We start from the raw sequence: 21,971 nt of genomic DNA, 5'->3' as shown, positions 1-21,971 counted from the left end.
CATCCCGAGGACCATATTTCCAGACTGGAGCCCTGTTGTGATGCTAATTACCCCGGCACCGTTCTATACACTAAGCCTCCCGTGGTAGAGTCTGGAGAAAGCCTGCCATACGTACGTGTCATAAACATTCAGCAGCCAATTGAGACACATATCCACGCAGAGAGGGACGTTGACCAGATTGTTGTGCTCTTGCTCCAGGCGATCGTAAACAGTGGTCAAACAATTAATGATCTGCAGGATGTCCATGGGCTGGTCATTTTGCTTGAGGTTGTGCTGGTCCAGGGCATCGCATGCAGCTGACAAGCTCAAGAGATCCACTGAAAGAGCCATAGAAAATCACAGGTGATTCAAAGGGGAAAATCCTTCCTTCACTGTTTTTCTTTTTGACAGTCTTGGTAGGATTGTCTTCTACCCTTTGGTAAACACCAAACTCAACCCTACCCTCTTTTATTAAAGTGTTTTCTTTTCATCTCTCAGCTCTAAGTTTGATGAGTCTGATGAGTATTCAAGCTCTGAGGCTGTTCTTAAGTCTCACTGGCATTGGCTGAAGATGTGGGTGAAGACAGTTCCCATTCCTGAACTACTAGGAAATATTTGAGAGTTAAGGGGACCTACAGGGCTCTACAGGAACAGTCATTTCCACCTGAATTAGGAAAAAAAAACTGTTTTACTAGAGACTTTCAAAGAGTTCCTGAGAATACTTTCTTGTGTTAGTGTTAGAGGAGGTCAGTTTGATTAATCTGTATGGTTAGGGTTGTGTAAACTCCATTTCCAGCTATGCATTTATAATCATTAAGCGTTTTTCTCCTTGAAGTATCAGTCACCTCCTAATCTCTCTGCTATGTTAACATTCGGTGAAAAATAATCAACTCCACTAAAATTTTCTACAGGCAAACTAAAATAAATACATCATCTATCCAGTTTTCAGATGCAAGGTTGACTTATTTCTCCCTTCACCTCCAAACTATAGCCTACAATGTACTTTTCAAGTTCACTAAGAACTTTATAAGGTTGGTGGTGGGTGGGGGGAGGTTCCCGTGAACTGAGGTGCTATTTAATCACATGCTGAAAGACAAACATTTATCAAAAGTGAAACCTCAACCTTGTCCAACATCAGCAGATCATAAATAAGCTTTACTCCCAAGTGTCACAGAAAGATGCTTTTCTTTAAAGCTAATTTATTAGCCAAGTTGGAAATACAACAACATTGTTTTTGTAATACCTTCTACATCTAAGCTCTGGTCTGAATTCTCGGTTCTTGGAGAGAAAGAATCAATGGTAATTAAGTAAATCTCTCAGGCATCCAGGGGGAGGAGGCAACGCAGTTATGAATGTAACTGCAGATAAACATCACCAGCCCAGTCAGTAAACAGTTTGCCCCAGACTAAACAGATGCAAATTTAAGGATTTAATGCATTTTACTAGTTACTATTTGTGGCTCGTTCTAATTAAACGTTAAGGACAAACCCCCCAAATAGTGGTTAATACCTATGTAGGTTAATACTTATGTAGTACACGTTTTCCTCTTTTCAAAACGGAAAATAGTAGCCTTTTGAAGTTTCCCTGGAAGCATGAAGGAGACCCAGTGGTGGAAGCAGGAGGTTTTTTTTCCTTGGTCTTTGATCCCAGTGAGTAAAGCTCTCTGCTTCCATGGACCAGTTTTCCGAAAATACCCTGCCTGGCCGAGCACTCACCCTATCAAAGCCAAGCCCCCACTCCTTTTGCTTAAAAATACCCTCAAAAGAGAGGAATGACCTCTTTACATGGAAGCCGAGATTTTGTTTCAAGTGGCAGAAAGGAACATACCTTGATTTGAAAGGAAGGTAGGTAGGAAAAAGAATAAAGAATTAAAAAAAAGTAACAACACAAGCAGGCAGGGGACAGGAGGAGGGGAAGGCCGAGTGGGCAGTGTATGGGAGAGGAGAGAGCCATGCAGAGACAAAAGACTCCAAATTTCATCCTCTCTGCTGTGCCTGACTTCCTCCGAGGACGTTTTCAGGTGTAGGTAGTGAGAACATTTAGAAATGCAGCACTCTATTTGCATTTGCGGAAGAGAGGATCAGATTTCCTCCCAATACCAATACTCTCAACATGATTCTTTATTGAAGGAAGTGATGGGTGGTTTGAAGTTTTTCTAGTATTTTCTTTCTGTTACTTTGCCCTAATCATTATAAACATATTTTTTTTTAATTTTTAAAAATTTTATTATTATTTATTTTAAGAACTTTCATTGAGATACAGTTAACAGACAATAAACTGCGTATATTTAGAGTGTACAATTTGGTATTTTCTTTCTTATTAGTAATGTATATATGGCAATCCCAATCTTCCAATTCATTCCGCCCCCCCCCATATACATATTTTGCTTTGTATCCAAGGATATAAGAACTAACAAGTGAGAATGTTTAGACTCACTTTTGTATGGAGTCTACGTTCCCCGGGTGATGGAAACAAAGAACCAACACAGCAAAATGGCATGAATTTCTTTTTATCTGGCCTACTCTTCTCTCCGTACAGGTGAATGGGTAACACAAAGAATAGGAAATTGGGAGCATAAATAGCTCCAGAGGGGCACGAAGCAATTGCTCTGAAATAACAGGAGCAGGAGATGACATAGTTGCGAGAGAGACACTATGTAGTGTGCTCTGCTAAAACCAAATGTGCTTAAACACAAGAATGACCCATCGCAGGAGACTGGAGAACACATTTCCCCAAAACGAAGGTACCAAACAGAATTCCACTCTCATGGAACAATCTGTAAAAGACTCCTATTTAGGTGTATAGAGCCGATACTATGCACTTGAAAAGAGGTGAGAAAATCAATAGGGGCAATGTAATTGCCACACAAACATACAAGAATACATTGCGATTTTTGGATGACATGTTAAACACAATGATTAGCTGCTTCTAGAAGCCTCAACAAGCCACCAGCTGACACGATTCTGTAAAACTATTCTTTTACCTCCAGCTAGGAATTTCCATTTAGGGGAAAAATATACCTTCTTTAGTGTATTCACCAGGGAATATATTTTAAAGCTATATAAAACCCCAAGTATGTTCTAATACACCCTCTCTTTCAAAAATTATTTTGACAGTAGAAGATGCTATAGGTTTTGACACCACTGATGAAGAGAGACCAGCCGGTGGTGCCCCTCATGCATCAGGGCTGTGGGGGTGACAGGGTGGGGACAAGACAAAAAACGACTAGCTCTCCAGGATCGTCTTTGCTAAGCAAGAAAGGCAGAAAATGCAGGAGATGGGATGGGGCGGGGTGGGGATAGGATCCCATTAATGGTTGCCCAGGTGCTGGTTGTACCTAATTATCCTCTCAATATCCTATGTTCAAATGCTAACTCTATTCTTTTCTACATACGCCACAAATGAGGAGCTTAGGTGGATTTTTTTTTCTGTCTTTTACAGAATCCTAGGCTTTGCGAACTTGAAAGCACCGTTAGCATTGTTTTCCAGTTGGGAAAACTGAGACTGGAGAGAAGGAGACTTGCTCTGGGTATTATGGCAGGACACACGGAGGCAGGTACATGCTAAAAATCAGAAAGGTGGGTGGCAGAAGGTGTCCTGACAGGCTGTACAGAAAAAGAGAAGAACATCACCCCGCATTCTCTACTAGCAATAATACTGGGAGAAAAAAGAAGCGCCAAAATGTTGGTTAGAATAAGCCCGATGGTGCCCACACAGCCCTGGGCTCATCCTGTAGGTCAACCTGGATACCCGGTGTTAACATATAAACAATCCTGTAACCTAATTAGTACAGACACAGGCAGGGGCGGGCAGGTAAGGGTGGGATAACTCCTCTGTGTCTGCTGACTTTTTGGCCTAGGCAGCAGAAGGCGTCTGCGGGAAGAGGAGGCTGTTGTGGACGTCACATCGTTCTATAGGCAGCTTACACTTCAGGCTGAAGGGCTTTCCAAGCAAATCTTCGCCCAGCAAGAAAGTCAAAGCACTTTGATGTAGTTATCTTTGCTGTGAGGGTTAACTCCAGAGGCTCTGAAGTTGGCAAAGAGACGTTTTGCTAAAACAGCCACACAATGCAGAGCCTTTGATCAAAGCAATGAAAAGAAGTGACTCATTGTGCTTATGGGTAGCCATGGGTTACAGGTTATCACAGTTGCTTACTGCTAGCAGTAACATTAGCCATTTTTACCTGGTCTCAGTGAGGCCCACGGAGGCCACTGGGTTTGGGACTGGCTAAGTAGGAAGAAGATGCCCAGGTTACCAGCAGCTATAAGCAATCCAGGCTGAGACTTCAATTAGTGTTCCTTGGTCCCTGGTTTCTAAAGTGGTATGTGCTCACATTGGTGGTTCTTGATCCAAGAGATAAAGTACATCCTGGTATGGCCCTGCTAGAGAGAGGGCACTTGGAGCTTGTAATCGGCCTCTCCAGACCCTATACTGGAAGGCATCCTGTGGTTGTGATGCATATCCCTGTTTTCATGTTGTTTCTATACTGCAGGCTTTTCCTTTCTACAGTCATGAACCGTAGATTTGTAAGGACTGTCATTTGGGTTCTGTAAGTCCTCATCAGCGATTGAGCTTAACTGTCACCCCCAGAGCAATCAGTGCCAGAATTGAGATTGTTTAGAAGACCCCAACTCATCCTTAGCTGAAAATATGGGCAAGGCATTATTTTAAAAGGAAAAAAAAGATGATTCTGATAAAAGGGATGGACTGGATTACCCCTTTCTCACATCTTGCCTAATTGAGGCTGACCGTCACACATGTTTTGTTGCCTAGTGGACAAGATAGCCCCATTTTTCTGTATGGAACCAATGTGACCCCTTATCAAAAATTGGGAAGGGACAGGGAGGCCCAGGCATGTCTTATCTTGCTACCACTAAATGTGGACTAGTCCAGTGGCTGAACCCAGAGGGTATACTCTGTTCGGGGAGAGATTCTGGATGAAAATTTAACAATGAGGAAGAAAGATCAGTTGTTGCTGAAGGGAAGAAAGCCACCAAATGGGTGTTAAAAAGGGGAAATCTAACATAATGCTGGTGCCTAGAAAGAGGCTTAAAATAAGAGAATAATATGCTCCCGTGGCTATGACTCAGATGCCCTTTTAAAGAACCAAGAAGTGAGCAGGACAGCTGGCCAATCTATCGAACATACTGGGTGAAGAGATGGGAATTCTGACTGTGACCATGACTCCATGGAGCAATATGAAAGTGGTTATGTCTTTTGGTGCTTGTTTCACAGGATGTATCTGTCATTAAGCACCTGCTTTAGACATTACTCTGTGGGTATATCTACCCAGTCATAACTGGAGAACACTGATTTCTAATAATCTGAATGAACACTGTATAGTCATTAATTGTGATGATGAGGGATTACAAAAGGTATTGGGTATGTGGTAGAAAGTATATATGGTATATGCCTCATCTGCCACAATATTCTGTGTTTTAAAAAAAAAAGCTATTTGCCACGTTAGTGTGTGAGGAAAGCTATAAATGAGTGGAGAGACAATTGGGATACTTGGATCATTGAGGAAAAATTAAGTTGAATTTGGTGGGCCTACTTCTCTGAGAGTGAAAAGTCAGAAATTTGTTGTTTTTGTTTTCGTTTTGTTTTGTTTTGTTTTTTGCTTAGACATTCAGATTTATTGTTGACACCCGTTTTCTTCATACTGAACTTTCCATGTAGAAGTCTGGATTAAGTTGATAACAGGGATGTAATATACATTGACTTTTGAGAGTTTTCAATTCCATTTTAAATGATCAAGTGGTTTGTAAATCATAGGTGAAAACTTTTAAGATGTTTTGAGTATAGAAGTTTGCCTGACATAGGCAGGATTCATGAGATGTGTTGAGGATAAATGGTAAGAACAGCATGTTTATGTTAAACACAGAAAAGGATAAAAAAAACAAACAAACAAGCAAAACACATAGAAAGGGATAGAAAGGGACTGAAGGACCAAGAGATACCTAATATTCCAGAGGCACCTGAGTACGAAGTATTTATTGTATATGAAATATACAAGAGGCTAAAAACAGATGATTGAACTTGGTGTACCCCCAAAAAAATAATAATAAAATTAATAAAAAAAAAGAAATATACAAAGGCACTAATTATACAAATGAATACTTAACATTCATGAGGTCTTAATTCGGGTACACATCAGTGAGACCCATTTTGGCCCCATGTGTCCTCTGCTCAAGAAACGCAAGTAGGGACTTCCCTGGTTGCGCAGTGGTTAAGAATCTGCCTGACAATACAGGGGACACGGGTTCGATCCCTGCTCCAGGAAGATCCCACATGCCACGGAGCAACTAAGCCCATGCGCCACAACTACTGAGCCTGCGCTCTAAAGCCCGTGAGCCACAACTGTTGAGCCTGTGTGCCACAAGTACTGAAGCCTGTGAGCCTAGAGCCCGTGCTCTGCAACAAGAGAAGCCACCGCAATGAGGAGTCCATGCACCACAAAGAAGAGTAGCCCCCACTCTCCACAACTAGAGAAACCCCGTGTGCAGCAATGAAGACCCAAAGCAGCCTATAAATAAATAAATAAATAAATTTATTAAAAGAAAGAAAGAAAGAAAGAAACGTAAGTTAAACCCACGGCCCTTGATCAGGTTAACTGTCACACTGTACCTGTGGTCACGTGAACTCGTCTCTGTGTCCTCAATAGAGCAAGTTTATGTCATTGGCCTAAGGTGAGAAGCCTGAAGTTTGCTGCGGATGGCTATAGAGATTTCTGTGGCATACCCAAACCAAAGTTCATTTAGGAGTGACTACTATTCCTATGATGCTTTCCTGGGAGACTCAACATTTTTGTATCTCAACTGTATTTCCTAGTTATAGTAAAGATGTTAGTACACAGTGGCAACAACACATCTGGTGGACCAAAAAGCATGGGACTGCCTGAAACAAAAGAATCTTAGGCGAATTAGGAGCTGGGCGAGGACTACCTGGCCAGGTAGAATTTGCCTTGAGTGAGAAAAGAGAAACCAATGGAAAAGACCTCCTAGTGCAAAAAGAACACATCAAGGACATCCAATTCCAGGAGGAAAGAGAAGGATGGCAACTAGAAATGGAATCAATGAGAACTGGAGAATGGAACCTACAAGGTCCTCCTTAACAGCTTCAGGCCCATGACTGAGAAGCCACCCTTCTTCCCCTTACTGAGCAACTCGTGGGTACCGGACACATTTCAAACAGGACTACAGTGCTCCCGCTGGGAGAGAGATGCCTTCTGTTACGTCACCGACATCCCTTTGCACCGACATCCATCAAACCATGTAAGCGGAGAAAACGCATTTGGCTCTGTCCTCAAGATGTTTTGAAGTCTGAAGTAACAGAGATCTGGTCTCCAACCTACATGAAAAATAATATATGGTATACGGGAAAAGTAGATTTTTGCGGGGAAGGGACAAATAATTACACGCTGGCCTCTCGGGTCCCCTTGCTGTCACGGAGCCGGTGGCTGTGGAGGCATATGCTATCTGTGATGCTGCTGCCTTATCGTAACCTTTTCCTGCGACAGACTATAGATCTGTAAGCCATGTGGTCGTGGGTCCTGTGAGTCTTCTTTAGCGACCAAACCCTATCTGACGCCGCCTTGCAGTGCATTCACACAAGGTGAGGTGCATGTACCAAGAAGGGAGCATCTTCTTTACCTCGTATGTCACGGTAAGGATGAGTCTGGCAATTGTGCCTCTATTCAGACAACTCCAGGCTGTACAAAATTTCTCTACTGTGTGATTTAGTTGCTGAACAGAAGCAAACTGCTCTCTATTTCTTGTTTGCAGAACAGTTGTCACGTTTATCAACTGCAGTATATTTAGCCCTATGGTTTGGGCCTTCTCCAACCTACCACACACTAATAAACTAAATACACAGGCTTTGTTAAGTGCATTTTTATCTCTGCTCTTAGAAGTTGGCTATATTTTTAATTTTAGAAGCCGCAAACCTATAGGATGTCATGAGAACTACAGCAGGAGAAAGAAAAAGCTTAGATTATCTTCTTCATAACTTTCAATGGGGTACCAGCCATATGAACTGGCTTGTAAATCCTTCTTATCCAGATTTTCTCTTTGTTTTTCTGTCGAGTTTCATTTTCATTCACAATGCCTTGAAAGGCAGTATGGAGTCATGCAACATTACACCAATTACAAACTGGGGACATTATAGGCCGATGGTGATGCTCTAGACTTAAATAGCAAATTCTTTATAGTGGATAAAACTGTGGTATTCAGGTTTCTGCAATACTGAAGCTTTGATAGTGAAGTGAAAAAAATGAGACCAAGTACTTCGTGGCAGCAGCGTGGCATATTTTCTAAGGCATGTGTAATTCAAACTCTTCACTGGCATCAGGAAATCACTGAGGTAACATCACTAATTTTCATTAAAGTACGAGTTAGTCGACGCGACCTTCAGTTGGAAAAGCTAGCCAGGACAAGTTTTGTTTGTACTACAGACAATAGCTCTTTATCATGGCTTTACAGGCATAGAAATGACAAAAAGGTGGGAAGATAAACCTAAGCAAATCTAAAATTAAGAGGAAATTCTTAAATCAATTACTAAATAGTTAAGTAATGTGACCACACATGTTTTCAATAATAAAAGGATAGGTGAACCCTTCATTCTATATTCATACTACACGCAGAACCCTCCTACCATTCTTGAGAACCTGGTACTTAATTTAGATAAATACACCCTAACTTTGCTGTACCTAAATCTTTTTCAAATATGAGAAAGTCATGCTTAGAAAGGAATTGCTGAGAATTTCAAATCTGTTTAAAAGGGAAAATTCTACATTCTACATTCAGAGCTTAACTTTATTACAACGTTACAATCGCCCTGGCCAAAATTTTTCATAATATCAAATTCCCCTGTTTTCCCAATGTTTATTGCAAATGTTAACATAAATTGAAATAATAGACAATGAGACGCATATGTGAAGAGAAAGAGTTTTTAACAGGAGAATGGAACAATGCCTAAATCCAAGGTCAAAAGGAACATTATGGAAAGGGTTTTTCCAATCTAGTCAATTTGGGAGCTTTCTCAGTGCTTGATTCTCTAGATTTCCTTCTTTTTCCACTCGGACTCGAGTGGCCTCATGGATTCTTGAGTGACAGCGTGGAGCAAAACCTACAGCCTACCTGCCGGGAATAGTGTGCAAGTGAGAAATAAATTTTTGTTGTTTTTACAAAAAACAAATTGGGGGACTTTTTCATAGTATAACCTGGAACAGCCGATGGTCTCTTCTGAGCCTTTAGTATCTCACAGGACTAGAGCACTTTATACTATAGCACTTTACAACAACCACTTCATAACTGCCCCTTTCTCAATGGAAGGCACTACCTCTGGGATGGGGCAGGGACAGAAGAAGAAAAAGAGAAGGAAGACTTTCTCCATCCAGCCTTCTAACTCCACCCCACCCCAAATTGCCTCTTTCTAGTTCTGGTACATTAACAGGTCCCTAAGGAAATCCTGGGGGTTGGGGGGGAGAGCTTTAAAAACCACTTAAGCTTGGGCAGCTATAGAGCTGAAACATGACAGCTTCAGCCTATAAGCTACATGCAAATGGAAGCCTGACTTTACTTTCATTCATGCATCTGTTTCGTGAAAACAGATGAAGCCCTCTTCTGTGCCAAGCTTTGTGCTGAGCATTGGAGAGACCCAGATCAAGAGGAAAGCCTACTCTCTCCTTCCAAATAATTTCACTTCTAGGCCATTTCTTCTCCATCTCCATGCAGAAAACCACACACCAGCAACACTCCTTGACTATCTGACTGTTAGCCTCTGCAGATCCCCCCTGGTCAGACGCCTTCATTCCCGAAGATCTGGCAGCCAGGGTTCACAGCCCTCCGCTCTTCCGCAGTTCTGGCCCGATTCTGGGTGATTTCGACATTGGCACCGATGACTCGTGCATCCCTCCAGCCTCTCAGTTCCTTAACTTCCTATTTCATCTCCATGGAAATTCACATCTAGTCCGCCTCTGCCACCCACGCGCGAATGGTCATATCCTAGACCTAACCAGCTGAACTGTTCTGCTTCTGAAATAATGTTTAGCTTTGCTGTTGTCTGACCACAACTTCTTGGCCTTCAAGTCACTTCCACTCAATCTCTTCTTCTACCTCCCTGAACTGTTGTCCTCCTGATTCCTCTACCTCTTCATTACCAGCTTCCACCCAAATTTACAGCTTCTCCTACCCAACACAGGCTCGACAGACAGCACTCCAACCACTTAACCGCTCTTCTGCCCAGTCCTCACTTCTCTTGCCTGGCTGGCCTCTGCCCACCTGGGCCAGAACCATCCAGCTCCTGACTGCTGGGTGTGCCTGGAGAAGTACCCGTGCGGATCGGCGATGTCGTAAAACACTCAGCAGACGCCGGGCTGCATGACACGGCTTCTCAAAATAGCTCTCTCCTTCCGCACAGAGGGAAGGCCGACCTCGACTTCATCACCTTCCGCTGTTAACTGCAGCACAGGAACCCTGCTCCACCTCACACAGAGTGCTCCCCACGGGCATCCCCCGCCTGCCTCCCACCAGGTCTCCTTAGTTACCTGGCCCGGCCCAGATCCCTTCCTCAGCCGCACTCTTTACAGTGAGAGACAGGCGTCCCTTTCCTTCTCTTGGCCTCTGGGTTACCTTCCCATCTCCTCTGAGAACGCATATGTTTTACAATATTATCTCTTGAGCCAGCAATTTCAATTTTGTCCTCGCTTCTCATATTCATTTAAATAGATTCAGGTGTGTCTCAGCCTATCTGCACGTACACGCCATGAAGCCCTCAGCCCCTGCCAGTGACCTAGCACCCCTGCTCCCTCCCCTTCACAGCTAAATTTCTCCAAGAATCCTCTCAACCAACTGTCTCTACATCCCCATGTGATTTACTGCTAAGCTCCCTTTACCGCCTCTCCCCTGCCTCTAAAACCTCATCAAAGTTACTAAGGTTACTCCTCGTTGCTAAATCCAATGGACACTTTTGCCAACCTCACCCTGACCTCCCAGCAACATCTGCCCTTGGTGGCAGGCCCCTCCTCTGCCTGCACCGTATGTGGCACTATGCCCTCTGTGTTTTTCTTTGCAGTCCACCCCCCCGCCCACACACACACAGTGTGAACTCTGTCCTAAATACTCTTTTCTTATTACTTTACACTGTCCACAAGCATCTGCATGTTTCTGATCCCTAAATATAATTCGTACGTTTCTCCTGAGCGCCACGGCTCTATCTATATATCCAACTCTGCCGGGCACATCCACCACTCACCCAAGCTGAGCACGTAAGTATCTTCCTTGATTCCCCTTCACCTAGCATATCGAACTCGTCACTAAGGCCTATCCATTCCACCTCGTATTTTTCAACTCTCCCTGCTTATCTCCATTCCTACTTTGCCAATTCAGGCCACCATATTGCTGGTTTACATGAGCAGAACTGCTCACCAAGTCTCTCCCCTGGCAGGTGTACACTCCCCGCACCACCTCCGGCACCATCACCGATGCAGGCGCTATTCCACAGCCAGAGTCATCTTTGTAAATGACGCTCCCATCGTGCCATCCCGTTGCATGGGCTCCCCACTGACCTCTGTATTCTTTAAGTTTAAAAGGCCTTTCACAATCTGCCTCTGCTTCTCGCTCTAGCCACTTACTTCACCACAGCCCCTCCCTGGAGCTCCTGTGCTTTAGCCATGCTGCAGTATTTTCAGTTCCCGAATGCATCTCTGGACCCCATGCCTCAGCACATGCTCTGCCTTCTGACAAGAACGTTCTTTCTGGAGTGTTTAGATACCACCTCTTCAAGCAAACCTTCTCTGCCCCTCACCTCCACAACTAGCTGTTCTCATGGTACCCCATTCCTCCACGGTCACATGACTAAATATATGACTTTGAAATTGTCCCTTGACTTTTTCTCAGGGTGCCCATAAAGCCTTAATAGAGGCAATAACACTATTTTTTAAAACAGATTGTAGATGTTCCTGATGATCTTATACACATTCACCTATGTCTCTAGACTTATGGACACCCTGTATATCCCTCATTAGACTATAAGTTCCATCAGGGCAGGGACTGTGCCTGTCTGTTGTGTGGTCACATCAACAACACATAGGCTCTCAAACAATTTTATACTTAGTAATAGTTATATAAACTATGAACAGAGAGCACTGAATGACACTGGGATTTTTTCCCACTGATGTATGCTATTTACCAAAGCAGAAAAACAATCTTGTCGTCCTTCTTCTATGACAGCATTTATCTGAACATTAGCATTCAATCTAAAAAACAATACACATCTGTGTACTCTGGTTTGGATAAGGCAATCTAGTGCTAACATTTCAAATACTGAATACAGTTTGTAAGAAGAAATAAAGGTAGAACGGGGGAGATAATTCAAGATTCATAAAGATAATTCTGGATGCCAATGCCATTCGTCAGAAAATAAAAATTATCAGTATCATATCAATTCAACATCAGTAGCTGAGGCACGGTGACAGGAATGATTCTGAACAATGTAACAAAATAGTCTAGGTGAACACTAAGCCAAAGATACTTAAAAAAAATGAATTCTATGTTACAACTGGACGTGAGAGAGATATTTTCCCCCTCTCCAAAAGCAAATACCCCCAACCGCTTTTTTTTTTTTTTTTTAAGCAAAGGGTAACTATCAAATATTTCAAGCGCTGGTTCATACTTACAGCAAAGGGCCTTCTGCAGTCTTCGGAGTTTCATGGCAGTCCTATAAGCCGAGAACCTGACATTATTCAGGTCAGCTGAAGAAAAAAGTGGGAAAACAAAGATCATTTGTTATTTCATCAGAAAGCACAGATAAACTCCCAATGATTTGCCAACAACAATAAAAGGCGAGGGGAAAATAAACTCTTGTATATGCCCCAATTTTAGCCATGTGAAATTCTGTCAATGTGGGGAAAGAAAAAAAAATGCCTTTTTGCTCTTTGACAGTCAGGAAAGCTAAGTTCTGTGAGGAATGACAGTGGCATAGCCTGCACCCCGCTCATGTAGTCCTTGTTCCCAAGAGGGAAAAGAAGGACAGGTATTTTTTTTTTCCTAGACTGTAATCTTGGTTCTATCGTAGTGACTCTTTGCTACCCAAGACTGAAGAGAACAGGGACTATATCATTGAAGTAGCTATGAGAATTTTGCAAACTATCAAGTGGCAATATAATATTTTTTTCTGATTATCAAAATTATACATGCTCACTGTGGAAAACTTAGAAATTAAAGGAAAATAAGAAAACAGAAAAAAGAGGAAAAAAAGAAATTAAAGGAAAATATAAAATCAAGTAAACAAATCATCCATAATCCCATTATGAAAAGATAGGCACTGTTAACATTTTGAATATTTCTTACCCAACATATGTGTGTGTGTCTGTGTGTGAGATGTATTTTAAAATATAACTGGCACAGTTAACCCTCATTCCAGGTTTAGGTCTATCTGATTCCACAGGTTCCTTCTATTTCACTATTTTGCATCTATTTAAAAAGTAAGGGACTTCCCTGGTGGCGCAGTACTTAAGAATCCACCTGCCAATGCAGGAGACATGGGTTCCATCCCAGGTCCAGGAAGAACCCACGTGCCGTGGAGCAACTAAGCCCATGAGCCACAACTACTGAAGCCTGTGCGCCTAGAGCCCGTGCTGCGCAACAAGAGAAGCCGGCACAATGAGAAGACTGCTCACTGCAAATGAAGAGGAGCCCCCACTTGCCACAACTAGAAAAATCCCACGCACAGTAACGAAGACCCAATGCAGCCATAAATAAATAAATAAGAATAAAATTTAAAAATAATAACTAATTCAGCAAAGACAGGATAAAAGAGAGCTGGCTTAAAAAGAAGTTCACAAACTCACACGTGCACACACACACATTTACTGATTGGAAATGTTTGCTGATCAAAACCTTGGATGCAAGCTAAATATACAAAATGATACTAGATGTCAACAAGTCACAAATCCAGATCAGAATGGATATTTGTTTCTGTACGTATTCTGTACTAATAAAGATAATGCTATTCTAAAAAAATTAAAATAAGTGAAATAAAATTGGGATTAAAATAAACATTTAGCTTCATATTCTACGGTGCAGTCATTCTAACGTTCTGCATGGATTAACAACTCAACAGTTTCTGCTACAGTGGTTTCCACTGTCACCTATCAAGACCCAACTCACCTCACCTAGCAGAAATCTATATTTAGATGATGCCCTTACTCAATTTTGCATAAACCTTGATATACACCAAGCTACATTTCTTTTCTTGCATTTGTGTGTATTTAAGTTTCATAAACCCAGCTCCAAAAAGCTCCTTGAAGACAAGTACCCTGTCCCCTACTTCTGTCATATTTCCCAGTGATGTAACATACGACTGCTCTCCAAAACAGCAGGTCTAACATAGCTCAGGGACTGACTGACTGAATGAATAAATGAACAAAAGAAAGAAAAAAAGACAAAAAACACTGGCAAACATGACTGCCATCATCAAATGGCACCCACAGAACCAATTCTAACTGGAGGTTAGGAAAGGGAAATAATTTAATCCATATCCAAGTTGCTTGGGTCAATATTATTAGATTGATGGCCTTTGCAGAGACCAAATCTAACAACCTAAATTGAAATTAGGGGAAAGAAAAACACTATCTGTGATTTACTTTAAAATATTCAATGTAAAAACCCAAAAGACTGACAATACTAAATGTTGGCGAGGATATGGAGCAATTGCAACTCTCACACACTGTTGGTGGGAACATAAAATAGTATGACTACTTTGGAAAGTCAGGTTAGCAATTTCTCTTTATGAAATTCAGCATACACCTATCTTATGACCCAAAATTCTATTCCTAGATATTCAGCCAAAAGAAATAAAAACATGTCCACAAAAAGATGTGTACGTGAATGCTCACAGTAGCTTTAATTCATAATAGGCAAAAACTGGAAAGAAAACTAGAGTAGAATGAATAAACAAATTGTAGCATAGTCACACAATGGGATACTACTCTTTAATAAAAAGGAACTAACTACTGATCAATGTGAGCTACTCTGAAAAACATAACCCTGGGTAAAAGCTCTCAGACATCAAGAGTAAAAGAAAAAAAAATACTGCTTGACTCCACTTATATGAAATTCTAGAACAGGCAAATCTCACCTACACTGACAGAACGCAGAGAGATGGGAGCCGGGAGGGGGTAGATAACTGACTGAAAAGAACACAGGGGTATTTTTTAGGTGATTAACACCTTATATATCTTGATTGGTGTGAAGGTTACTTGAGTGCATACGTCTGTCAAAAACTCGAACTGTACACTTAAAATGGGTACATTTCATTGTGTTTAAAGTGTGCCTTAATAAAGTAGATTTTAAGAGTTAAAAAAGCCCTCACACGGACAGTACCATATGATATATGTGTGTGTTAGCTTAGCTACGCTGCAGAGGCGGTCAGTTGTCTTAATCAGGAAAGCACACTCCAGGGGTGGTTGGCTAGCAATTAATCAAAAAGCCTCACTCCAAGAGGCCGCCACTATAAGTGCTTCAGCTATATTTAGTTCTTGTTACACCTAAAATCCTATTAATACACCTACTATCCTAATTAATGTTAGATGGGCTTGCATTAGTGATATTAGTGGTTTACAAAATACAAGCACTGTTGAAAAGGGTTTAGAAACATTCCCTGCGCTTACATTAACAGGGTGTGAGAAGAATCTAGCAGGTCCTCCACTTTGGTGCCCTAGGCTGGATTCCAAAATCTCCAGCTGTAGTTCACTGGATTCTTGGTTGCCTGAATTCAATTAGACAGTTGACAAAATCCTGCTGTTATAGCAGTGGTTCGCCAACTTGAGCATACATCAGAATCACCTGGAGGGCTAGTTAAAAAATACAGATTCCCAGGCCCCACACTCAGATTTTCTTTTATTCTGTAGGTCTGGTGAGGGCCTGAGAATCTGCATCTCTAACAAGTTTCTAGGTGCTGCTGATGGTGCTGGTCCAGGGACCACTCTTTGAGAACCACTGTGTTACGGACTGTGGCAGGTGTGGACTATGAGGCTCTCCCGCCAAGCACTCAGAAAGGCAGAGCTGTGACTTCCTGTGTCTTGGGCAAAGGCTTTAAAATTGTTTTCTGCTCTGTGGCTAATGAGCGTTGATATGTGACAGAGTTGTTCTGAGACTTGCTTTCATTATAAACTGGTACCTGAGATGTGGATAAGAAGGCAGCCCTCACCTTTGTCTAACCGTCGGTGGCTACCAACACCAACCTACCCAAGAGCACCTAGGCAGATCCTTTCTACCCAAATTATGATTCGAGGACCAACAGCATCGGCATCTCTTTGGACCTCGTTAGGAATGCAGACTCTCAGGCCCCCCCAGCTCTATGAATCAGAATCAACATTTTAACAAGATCCTCAGGTGATTCATAAGCACCTTCAAGTACAATTGAGTCTTTAGTTGTACACTTTAATACAGTTTCTTGTTCCATGTTGTTAAAGTTCAAGTATAAACTCTGTATAGAGACCTGTGTTGCCTTTTGTTTTTGTATCTTTCTACATTCCATTTTGTGGGCTTTCAGATTATTTACGACTACTATAGTCAATTAGACCAAAAACTCACCTCTAGGATATATTAGTGGGTCTCTTGTTTATGATGAACTCCAATAAAAGGTAGTCAATAAATTGAAAGTGTCTAAAAGTGTCTACTCCTCTTTCCGATTTTTCTGGGTCTATTCAGAATTCAGGACAAAGGGTCACAATGAGGTCAGAAGCTCCATCCAGTCCTCACGGTTCCTATCAAGAATCAGCAAATTCCCGGAGCTAGAGCTCCAAGTGGGAGAGGCAAGGATGATCTGATTCTTTCAGGGCGTGGTTCACGGTAGAATACTATCAGAGACAAGCATCTGGAACATTCCTGCTCTAGCAGTGCTCTCAGCTTCCCTAAAGCAGTTCAAACTCTCTTCCCTTTCAAACGCTTCTAACTATTGCACATTCTGTCTGGAGTTAATTCACTCGGACAGCCTTTCAAGCACACCCCCGAACACAATGCAGAGGGCAAGCCTTCTGCCACCAGTTTTCCATGTACCATAGTCCAACCAATCATCAGACAGTGATTCAGGAAGACCAAAAGAGAGCAGCAGGGGAAAACATCCATGCAAATTTATATCCAGTAACCTTCAGTGAATTGCAACGGAGTTCCGGTACCCCTGAAAGTCCTACTCCAGAGAATTAGCCATCTGTGTGGTCTGAATCTGCACGGGTTGCTAGGAATCGGCAGCTCCACTCCCTCTGGCTTACAGCTGGGAGACAGAAGTCGCCACCGCCTTGTGAAAATGCGTAGGATACACACTGAAACCTCAAGATGCGGTACAGCTGCGGACAATGTGACACTGTGCCGTGCTGAGGCTGGAACTGATCTCGTAGCTAAAATATGCATGCAGGATAAAGCTTCAAGTCCCGATCCCCATCCCCCGTGGGAGGCTGGCCTCCACGTTCCCTGGGAGCTGCCTTCCCAGGACTCTGGCCCAAGCTGTGATGAGCTCACTAGCTCTCACACCGGAACTCAAGAGGCGTGAGACTATCTAAGAAACGAGTTACACAATGTTTGCATGGCAGCTGGTAGAAAGTGCGCTTCGGAAGGATAAACATGCTGAAATGTATATTCCTCATCATGACTTGAATTATTTTATCCAGGGCTGGTTCTGGCCTACAAACGGAGAAATCGAGAAACTTAAGGAACAAGGGGAAATATTACACCATCTACCCTCTCTAGTTGAATCACGAGCTACTGAACCGATCGTCCATTTGGCTTTTATTTTGATGCACAAAACAAATAACAGGTTTTGTTGCACCTTTTCTTTAGCCTATGAATTTCCCTTGATTTTGGTAAGTACTTCTGTCACATGACTTTACTTTCATTCTGTGTAAGGTAGGGGTGGAAGGTGTCAAATTCATCAGAAAAAAGGAATGACTGATCAAGTCTGAGCCATAAATCTACACACTGTTGGACATGCTCTTGCAAAAAGACTGAAAAACACCTCGGCATTTTAAAGGCATGGGAAAATTTGGAAAATACTATAGAAATAAAACATTAAGCCCCTTCATTTCAATTTTACAGCTGGTTTCTGCCTTTTAATCATACTACAAAAATCCTGCCACCTATGACTGCACTGAGGTCTACAATTTAAAACAAGGAGTATTTTGGTCCAGCTTTCCAATGGCTTGTGGGCACTTTCTTAGAAAGGCGCAAAGTTTCAGTATGTGTATCTATTAGGCAGAAAGAATGACAATGACCCCATAAACTCCGTAATGAGTGGAAAGAGCTGGATGGCTAAAGACTATTCCAACAGATAAATTCGAGGTGTGGTCTTTGTTTCCTACCAACTCTATTTCCCAGCAGAAAGGTAATCCAAATCACTCAGGTGATCATGAGTGAAAAATAAAATTGAAAGGAAGTATGATTTCTGGGGGGCATAGTTCCAACTTCAGTGGTTGGGATACAATGTGAATTAAACTACTACTGCATTTCTATTTGAATAATTTTCCAAATTTTCTAAAGAAGCCAAAACAAGGTAGTCTCCCCCCTCCCACACCCCCTCTAATATAGAAAGGTGGTAGATTTTAAAATATAATAATATATGTCTCTGATTCCCCAGCCTCACTCTTCCTATGGTGTCCTAAGGGACTCTCCACATGACAAGTATTACTCTTGCCAGCTCACTCTTACTAGAACAGACAAGAACCACGGACAGGTCTTTATGAGGCTTGAGATAAACTGAGTAATTTAAACCAAGTCAAGCTTGCAAGCAAATTAAGGCAAGATGTCCAGGCTTCAGAAGTTTTAGAGTACAATGCAGAATTATGGGGAACTCTTCAATACCAGGGAGGATTTCTGGAACATATCTTTAAAGGATTAGCTGAGAGAGAAGAGGTACATTAACACATGACACTTGGTCTATAATTTTTTAGATGCGTTTGAGGCCTTTTAAAATCTAAGTTCATTAAAACCTCATCATCAACTCCGAGCTTTACTTAAATGGGGAAAAAAGAAACCTACATAGAGATAAATAGGAGTGGTACATTCATACTTGTGTGAACTGCAGAGAGCCGAGTCTGTGAATTGATAATTACTCTCAAGTTGTTTCCAGATGTGAAATGATAGTACTTATTTGTTACCAGTGACTTTCTAGAATCCTTCTAAGAAATGAAGAAAAGTGATAACGTATGCAGGGTAGCACAAATGTGGAAGACATAGACCTGTGAAAGAGAGAGGCCAAACCAAACCACAAAGAAAAAATGGGAAACCGGGAAGTAAAAGACAGCACAAAATCCTGACTATGGGCTGGTCAAGGCCTTTCTGGCTCCTCCTCCTGCTTGGCCTTCCTCAGTGCATCTCACTCCTTCTTAGCAACACTGTTCTTGTGAAAGAGTCGAAATTCAAATTAGCTTTGCTTCTCCTTTGCTGCTCTGGGAAAAGGTCTGTTGAGAACACAGTTTCTATAACGAATGGCCAATGTAAAGTTCTTTGGGGGTGGGGTGGGGCGGGGGACTGTGTATCTTTACCATTTCTGGGCCTGATTTCTCCCCCCGATAATGGAGAGGGAGAGTCCATGTGGACACTGCGGTGCCCTGTTCCTTTTACTTCAGCTTCCAATCAGAAAGGATCTGGGCTCCAATTCTCAAAGCCTTGTCCACCAAAAACATACATAAAATAATAGTAATGATTCAAAAAAGACTCTTTAGGTGAAACTGGTTTGTAGCTTTTTAAAAGACATCCACCAAATAAGGACACACACACGGATACAGAGAACAGAACAGTGGTTACTAGAAGGCAAGGCGAGGAGGGGAAATGGGTAAAGAAGGTCAACTGTACGTGATGGATGGAAACTAAATTCTGGGCAGTGAGCCCGCTGCAGGGTATACAGAAGTAGAACTATAATGCTGTACACTTGAAAGTTATATAATGTTATAAATCAATGTTACTCAAGGAAGAAAATTAAAAAAGACATCCGTCTATTCGTAATCCTTCCACCTATCTTTTCAGTGCTTATCGAGAGTGAGCACGGAAGGAAACACAGGCCAGGAAGGCCTCTCTGAGGAAGTGCCATTCAAGCAAAGATCTGAAGGGTGATGGGAGTTAGCCAGGTGAAGGGTAGGAAAAGCAAAGCAAGATGAAAGGTCAGCATGTTCAAAAAAGGCTCTTAAACAGAGAAGAGCATGGACCATGAAGAATCCTAAGAAGGCCCAGACTGCCGAAATCTCACAGTGCAAGGGTGAAGAACAGCCCCAGCTAGGGCCTGCCAGGTAGGCAAGGGGAGGCCCCCTGTAGGGCCCTGCACGTCATGTTAAGGACTTAGGTTCTTGGGACTTCTAGGTAAACATGGTAGATGGAACAGACTCGTTTATTTCTCATTTCTGAAACTACCAGGATGACAGCAAAAGAATTAAACATGACATCTACCTAAAAGAAAAGAGAAAACTGGAGAGGAGGTGAGAAGAGACCAGAGCTCCAGTGTCTTGGAAGCTGGGAAGATGCCCTGAATGGTAGCTGATTAAGGAGACATCCCAAGCCCACGTGAGGGAAAGAGGGGCCGTGGCAGCACTCACAAGAAACACGCCCATTTATGCCGCCAAGAAGGCGCAGAAATTAGAGGCCTCGGGTTCTTGTGAGGGCTGTGACGTGGCTGAAATGCAGGGAGTAGCTGCAAGTCTTTAGAAGCCTCAACCCCTTCTCTCTTACCCCATGCAGCCAAGCGTGCAGCCAAGCATCCTAGGCACCCCCGGCTTCACTCTGACAGAAGGCTGGAGGGTTAACCTCAGAAGAAGCTGCATCAGGACCACGGACGCATCAGATGTAACTACACCTGGGAGTGAGGGAAGGCACCGAAAACAGAGGGATCGGGTGCCCTGACAGCACACTCAAAGAATGAAAATCCTGAACTTCATTCCCTACCCGCCAATTCCATACTCTGCCTTTTCTCCTTCGGTCAACGCACTGAAAAAGCTCTTCCACCTAAGAACTTCCTTATTTCCCATCCTCATTGTCAGAAGGAACTTCCATCAGCAAGGTCTCTGAACGGATCCTCCATCTCTGATCAGCCTTCCCTGTCACGTTCTTCATGCTCCAATTAGAACCACACCAAATCAAGCCAACGCTCTTTCCTTTTGGTCGTCTTCTTAACGAGAGACTGAGAGTCACACAGTCCACTCTCGTCACTGGGAAGAGCAGCATGAGCCCCTTTCTCTGACTCAGAACCTTCAGTCACTGCTCCCCTGTGTGCTCCCTGAACCTGAACATGGGCAACTCAACGGACCCACACAACTCTCAGAACTACACAGACTTATAAAATTATCCCAGTCTCCTTTAAACTCTTCTAAACGTCATTAATTAACCAACCTCTCCACACTCTCTTCACAAATGAACACACATCCCAGAGTCTCTAGGGCAGAGACAGGTTAATTAAATTTTACTCTTTACGATAAAGGGGAGAGATTTTAAAATTATCAAATGTGACTTGATTTTCGTAGCTTTGTGCAATTTTCCACATACCCAAATTCACAAACAGTTTTTACAAATTCTTGTGCCCTCTTTGTGGGGGGCTGGAAAAACATACTTTCTGTAAAAGGGTCGACACTACCTATTTCAACTCTACCATCCTTTCTCACGGTTGGGGAATTTGTGGTAGATCTACTTTCATGATAAAAATAAACAGTAGTAAATGTCCTCATTGCCTTTAATGCTAGCCTCATCGTTGTTTCCAGTTTTAGAATCACTCAATCACATTTCCCTCAACTCTAACATTCCAACCCTGACCTCACCTCAGCTTACTTCTTTCTCCACCCTTATCTCCCAAGATTTCAACATATGGTCTTTCTCCCAAAACTAAGATCTCTCTGGTAACCGCAGACCAGAGGCCACAAACTGGCTGAATTTAGTCTGCAGACGCGTCTTGTTTGTTTCTGTTTTTGTTTATGGGGTTGGTTTGGGCTCCCATAATGGTTTTTTAGATTGTTGAAT

The 21,971-nt window shown here is 42.5% G+C and overlaps 1 protein-coding gene across 10 annotated transcripts in view; it reads right to left on the bottom strand.

Annotated features, from left to right (window-relative positions):
• The window catches only part of DMD (dystrophin), a 1,940,210-nt gene that overhangs the window by 89,235 nt on the left and 1,829,004 nt on the right, over positions 1-21,971 (bottom strand). For all 10 annotated transcript variants that reach the window (XM_057717394.1, XM_057717395.1, XM_057717398.1 and 7 more), the window contains 2 exons: positions 12,656-12,730; positions 116-317 (listed from right to left, as the gene is read on the bottom strand). In XM_057717394.1, coding sequence (XP_057573377.1) covers positions 116-317; positions 12,656-12,730 — 277 coding nt within the window. The remainder of the gene's footprint in view (positions 1-115; positions 318-12,655; positions 12,731-21,971) is intronic.

The sequence above is a fragment of the Hippopotamus amphibius genome, chromosome X, assembly GCF_030028045.1.
Source record: "Hippopotamus amphibius kiboko isolate mHipAmp2 chromosome X, mHipAmp2.hap2, whole genome shotgun sequence".
Classification (NCBI taxonomy): domain Eukaryota; kingdom Metazoa; phylum Chordata; class Mammalia; order Artiodactyla; family Hippopotamidae; genus Hippopotamus; species Hippopotamus amphibius.
This window is presented reverse-complemented; position numbering and strand designations above follow the sequence as displayed.